At 39.7% G+C, this 6,607-nt stretch overlaps 2 protein-coding genes across 4 annotated transcripts in view; one reads left to right on the top strand and one right to left on the bottom strand.

The window, feature by feature from the left end:
* The window catches only part of LOC107677267 (transmembrane protein 204-like), an 8,474-nt gene extending 2,163 nt beyond the window's left edge, over positions 1–6,311 (bottom strand). The window contains exons 1-2 of the mRNA XM_016472112.1: positions 5,516–6,311; positions 4,062–4,217 (exon numbers count right to left, since the gene is read on the bottom strand). Of these exons, the coding sequence (XP_016327598.1) occupies positions 4,062–4,217; positions 5,516–5,795 (436 nt within the window). The 5' untranslated portion in view covers positions 5,796–6,311. The remainder of the gene's footprint in view (positions 1–4,061; positions 4,218–5,515) is intronic.
* The window catches only part of LOC107677266 (intraflagellar transport protein 140 homolog), a 33,875-nt gene that overhangs the window by 17,119 nt on the left and 10,149 nt on the right, over positions 1–6,607 (top strand). The window lies entirely within an intron of this gene.

Raw genomic sequence — 6,607 nt, 5'->3', positions numbered from 1 at the left:
AATCAGAGCAGACTGCGCTTGTCGGAAGGAGGGACTTTGTAGAAAACGAAGCGTTTGAGAGAGGCGGGGCATAGAGGACCTACAATAATGTACAGTATTTGAAAAATAATGTGTTTTTTGAACATTAAGGCATGTCAACATATTCTGTTACACCAAATACACAAAATAATGATCTTTAAAAAAGCATCATATGACCCCTTTAATAACTGCGGCCTGAAAACACAACAGCAGATTCCCAGAAATACAGAACGCAGAGGATGTGAGAGGAATTCAGGGCAGGAGAGCAACGAAATGGAAAAAGTTACAGGATTCAGATCGCGTTACACGTGCATGTTTTATTTAGGCAGAAACAAGAGCGAGCGAGGCGTTCATTCGTTTTGTTTTTATTCTGAATGCAGCTTTTTTTGGCCCAGTGTCATCCCTTTTCCTTCCTTTTCTCCTCTATCCTTCCATTCTTCCTTCCTTCCCTCAATTTCATTCAGTTTCATCTGACGATTCTTACTCACACACACTTGTACAGTTGAACTGGAACATGGTGTACAATAACAGGCTTGATTCAATTTATTCAGGAACATATGTTTTTTCTCTCTTTACTTCATGTATTGCTCATTCTCTCTCTCTCTCTCTCTCTCTCTCTCTCTCTCTGACTTTCTCATGGATTGTTTATACTTGATAATTTTTGTTTATTGAAAGTGTTATTTTTAGTATATCCACAAAAAAAAACCCTCTCAGATGTGTAGTTGTTTGTAGTCTAACAGAAAAACACATGAAAAGCATGACATTTACAGGCCTGATCCAAATTAAATCCATATGTCCCTAGTCCAATTTTAGAAATGCGTTTCAGTCAGATTCTATTTCAAGTAGTCAAATGACACGTGATTGTAACAGCATACAGAGCGCAGTCATGTCTACAGGTGTCTGAATTCACTCATTTACACTCGTGGCAAAATGGCTGCTACAGCCAAACAGATGCAATTATGTTCAATAAATAATCTAATTATTATTTTTTAGTATGTAAAAAAATATTTTATTATTTCTTTATTTTATTTATTTAATCAATTATTGAAAATTAGTGTATAATAAATACAACTTCATTATTATAATAAAAAAAAAAGGTTCGGTACAATAATATAGAATTCAAAATGTGCAGTCACAAGTCTGTGTATATTGCCCTTTTTCAAGTGGCTTAATCAGAATTTAGAGCCAAAACTATTCATTATATTATTTAAGGAATAGTTCACCCCAAAATTAAAATTCTGTCATCACCCAGTTTTCGGTAGCCACTGACTTCCATACTATGAAAAAATACCACGTAAGACAATGGCTACCAGCAACTGTTTGGTTACCCATATTCTTCTGTGTTCAGCAGAAGAATGAAACTCGTACAGATTTGGAACAAGGGTGAAAAAATGATTTTCGGGTGAACAATATAACTTTAAGCTTTCACTCTCATTAACACAAAGTACTCTAGAATGAAAATGAAATTAAATGGCCCAAAAAACTAGCCTTGAGCCATCATCATTGCATCCTTGAGTGGGGTGATTAAGGTGTCTGGGGGAAAGTCCCTGTTCAATGGCGCCGTTGTGTGAATGTCTAGTCAGTGCACTTAAACCATGAGAATATAGTAGGAAAGCCGGATGTACATATGGATGTTTATAAGGAGTTGATGATTTGCCTGCACCTGATTGGTTTTCACCGTTTACTTTATGGAAGCAGTTTGTGCCTATTTATAATTTATATTGCAGTATGAGGAGGACATCATTGTTTTCATTTTGTCAGACATAGTCTGTCCCTAGAGATTGTGTAAACAGATGCAGTATTGCGGGGACAGTTAATCAGGACACTTGTTTCATCCACCCATGACACACACACACACACACACACACACATTGTGGGAGATTCTAGACCCGTCCCGATGAAACATGCTCCTCTGTGGCGTCACATACATCCACTTCTCTTTCTTCCCGATTGCTCTGCGGTTCTTAAAATACCATCAATTCCCATTGAAGTCCATGTCTAATAACTCTGACACTCGTTGGCCCCCTCCGTACTGTCACACTCCCCCTCCCCGTCTTTCCTCTGCGGCTCTGGGTTTGCATAACAGGTAGTTACAGACACTTCCTCGTCCTGAGAAGGGATATCCTGGCGCCTGACTGTCGCTCTCTGAAGCTGCGTGGCTGCCGCTGGTGCTCTGGACCCCCGTTAGCTAAATATAACTATTGTCACACTTAAAACGACGCACACATCGTGCACTATTAGCTGGACTGATATACTTCACTTGTAACAGACCACCATAGTAGTGCAAGCACAGCCATGGACGGCTTTGATGAAACTGAAAATAACTTTTTCTAAAACAAACAAGACTATCTAGAGCTCATAATTGTACACAGGAAACGATCAGGGTGTCTATTAAAAAATGACCTGAGGTTAAGAAAACAACTGCTGTGATCAAAGTGAATGAATAAAATTTGAGTGGACACTATGACACTGGAGTGTTCTGGGTGGTTGCTAAGTGGTTGCTAGGACAGCACAATTAATTGAAATAAAGCTGAAATCACAATATTGTTTATTCTGATTATCAAAAGCTTGAAGGTTTGACATTTGAAAATGAATAAATTAAGACATAAATAGTGCTGTAAAATAAAATTATTATATTTTTCTTAAATACTGGATTTTAATTTACAGTGAAATATTACAAAAGTAATATTTTTAATGTTGTAATATTTTATATAGTATTAATAATAATAATAATTTGTGATATATAATCACAAAATATTTGGCCAAATTGTGCAGCCCTACAAACAAGCACAGCAAACTTAAAAAGTTTTTAAAAACTGCATTTGAAATCACAGTCACAATTAATTGCAAATAGATTATTCCCCAAATTGTGCAGCGCCACGTCTAAAACAATTCGTACAAGTACAACACGACGTAGCTGTACGCCGTGGACAGACGCCGAACGGCGCCGCTGGTGTGTGTACACTCATAGAAAATAATGTGTTTGAATTTTAAAGACGTGGCGTGGTGCGATGCGACGCGATGCTGCGCTGCGCTGCGCTTCTCGTCCGGTGTGTGACTGCTTTAAGGTGGAGGTCACTAGGTGGTTGCTAGGGTGTTCAGGGTGGTTTCTAGGACGTTGCTAGGGTGTTCTTGATGGTTGTTAGAATGTTCTGGGCAGTTGCTTGGTGGTTGGTAAGGTGTTAGGTCGTTGCTAGGGTGTTCTGGGTGTTTGATGTAGTATTCTAAGTGGATGTAAGGGCATTGTTAGGTGGTTGCTAGGGTGTTGTAGGTAGTTGCCAGGATGTTGTTAGGGTGTTCTTGGTGGTTGTTAGAATGTTCTAGGCAATTGCTAGGTGGTTGGTATGGTGTTTTAGGTCGTTGCTAGGGTGTTCTGGGTGGTTGTTCAGTTGTTTGCTAGGGTGTTCTGAGTGGTGGCTAGGACTTTACCTGGGTGTTCTGGAATGTTGCTAGGGTGTTGCTAGGATGTTCTGGGTGTTTCTATAATAACTGCCACCATCAATTTGCAGATTATTACCTACAACACTCATAACACTCACATCAACTGTCCATTCGCTAATAGTCCATCAACGAGCATGTGTTTATGTAAGTATGCAAGTTAGCATTTAAACAGCTATGCAGATAGTATAAGCACGCACAATAAAACAAGATAACATCACAGCCAGCACACTTTCATGGGACATCAACAGCGAGTTTTGGAGAGACAGGCCTGCATACGTCCCAATGGGAGCGGATTTAATTTGTGAGCGGGCCTCTGGCCAGGACTCTGTTATTTCCTGTTGAATGGTGTGTAGCTTCAGGCCGCTGTGCTTTGTTGATGTTTGTTCTGTTATAGATCCTCAAAGCTCCATCTTTCCTTTCCCAAAATGCCGAACAAGCATGGGACAATAGAGGCCGTATCTCTGATGACAGACGGCTTGATATTGAAGAATTAATGTGTTGTTTGAAGATAGGTGTGTGGTATTTGTGTCAGGCTTATTGAAGCTCCTCAAAGGAACTGTTAGTGTTTGTTAGCGACTGTAGAAGCGGGTTTGAACACTCACTGGCTAACTGGAACAGGGCAGCGATGGCTTCCTCCCACCACTGAGAATCCTGGGTAATGTGGCTTATCTCCAGTAACCCAAACAGGAAGATTAGCTGACCCACGGTCAGAGCCACCGTAGCCATCAGGTTACATGCCCGCATCATGTCAAACTGAACTGCAATCAGAACAACAGAAATATTAGCTCTCAAATGGTTCGTAAATGATTCAATGATTAATTTGATTCACATATACATGTATGAGCAGAGGAGTGTGTGTGTGTGTGTGTGTGTGTGTGTGTGTGTGTGTGTGTGTGTGTGAGTGTTTTTAGGTAGAGGATCGGAATCATTGTAAGGAAGATCCAGCTGCAGATGTCCATAAGACACAACTGTGCCAATGTGGGTGTCACTTCCTGAAAGACAATCCTTCACTGTGTCCATCCGTTTCCTATTTCTAAATCAGGATAGATGGACAGACGTGCCAGGCTGCATGATACAAGCCAGCAAATCTCTGCTCGCTTTTTCTTCCAGTGATAGTTGCCATGGTTTAATACTAGCCAGACATTAAGTTGATGCCAAATTAAATAAAATGAGCTCTAGATGTCTAGAACTCAGATTTAAAGAAAAAAAAATTATATAAGATTTTAAGACCAATTCATATGGAAGCGGTTCATTAAAAGTTGTTAAAAATGTGGACACTTTTTTTTTTCTTTTTTCTTTTTCTGAGTAATCACAGGCTCCTGCAGTGAATTTTTTTATTTATTATAATTATAATTAGATTATAATAAATAATAATTTTTTTTTTAATACATATTAAATGTATTTAATTAGATTTTTATTAGTACATTTATTTAGTTATAAACAATTTATTTATTTAGGTATTATTATTTATTTATTTAATTCTAAATTTATTATGGGGGGGGTTAACGCTTTAAAAACATTTTCTGTATGTTGTTTTATTGAAAGTAACCTTATATGAAACATTATATCAGGAAATCCTTTGTTGATGTACACTGAAATATGAAATATATATTTACAATACATAATTATAAAAATATATTAATCAGAGTTAAATGACATTTCAAGTATTCCAGTGTACTCTCAGTGTAAATTATCTACTAAACTTTATCTACTTGTTATTTTTCAGTCTACTAGTCACATTTTCAGAGTTTTTTAACTTCATAAAATGAACAATAAGACGGCCTTAGATATTATGCTTACAAAATCACGCTTAGCATTGAAATTATAAATATATATAAATAAAATATATGAATTGATGTTTAGCAACATTTATTTTTGAATGAATTACCTAATGATCCGTTTAAAATGACAATATATTAATATAATAATATTAAAATGTTATCTTTTTCTGTTAAATTCAGTAATATAAAGGGTATCAGAGCATTAAAACATGTAGAAAACATATAATTTAATTATTGTCTATTCCCTCACACGCAGTTGTATGACGGAGACTCACGTTTGACAGTGCTGCGTGACTCCTGATACCCCGCGAGCTCTGATCCCCAGCTGAGTCTCTGGCAGGCTGTGGGCTCGTGAGTGTGCGTGTCCTCGTGTGCACACGCTCTCCAGAGTCCGACACTCCGCCGCCGTCCGTCCTCCAGCACCTGCAGCACCCAGCTGGAGTTGAATGTCGCCAAGTTGTTGAGCACCAGAGAAAGCAGGGCCACCGCCGCCGCCACCACCACCAGCCTGCGCACGGCCATACACCCTCCGGAGCGCCCGAATTCCTGAAACATCCACGGGTACAGGTGCACGCTACGCAGAAATGCAGAGCGGCATGAACGCTGTAAGAGGTTAGCTAGAGGACATCGCCATTCATTCTTGTGTCTTGGGGGTCGTTGGGGCGGCGGGAGTCTCTAAACCTCTTCCTCGGAGTCGGGGGTCACTGCTTCTCGTAAGGCTGGACGGTGGACCTCCAAGGCCATCACATAAACACGCACGCTTTCTTTAAATCGCTCCGTTCTTATGCAGCTCTGCCCGTCCCTTCCTCCCCCTTTCTCCTCCAGATGTGCGCTGTGTCGTCTCCCTGCTGTGGAATGTCTGCGTGATGCGGTCTCTTGTGTTTCTTGTTCTTTCCCACACTCTTTCCTCGCTCGTTTATCTCAGATTACTCATCCTAACCAGTTTCCTATGTTCACGTGTGAGCATGTGTGTGCTTTATCCCTGAAAAGCTCAGAAGGACTGGGATAAGAGGGCAGGAGTGCTTGGGAATAAGTTCTCTCTCTTTCTCTCTTGGTCGGTGACAAACACGTTACTCCAGCTACAGGATGTGTTTCCTGGAAGGAAAGCAGGCAGAACAGAATGCAACACCCGTCCTCTTTCTCTCTTTGACTTAGTGAGCTGGTTATTAATGGAGCAGGAGATGAAATATCAGATATATGTTTGGTCTAGTAACACTTAAAGGGTTAGTTCACCCAAAAATGAAAATTAGGCTGCGTTTTACTCACCCCCGAGCCATCCTAGGTGTATATGACTTTCTTCTTTCAGACGAATCCAGTCGGAGTTATATTAAAAACGGTCTTTGATCTTTCAAGCTGTTTAATGCCAC

Source organism: Sinocyclocheilus anshuiensis, unplaced genomic scaffold (assembly GCF_001515605.1).
Source record: "Sinocyclocheilus anshuiensis isolate Anshui unplaced genomic scaffold, SAMN03320099.WGS_v1.1 scaffold392, whole genome shotgun sequence".
NCBI lineage: Eukaryota > Metazoa > Chordata > Actinopteri > Cypriniformes > Cyprinidae > Sinocyclocheilus > Sinocyclocheilus anshuiensis.
The sequence above is the reverse complement of the archived record's forward strand: the minus strand, read 5'-3'. Positions and strand labels throughout refer to the sequence as shown.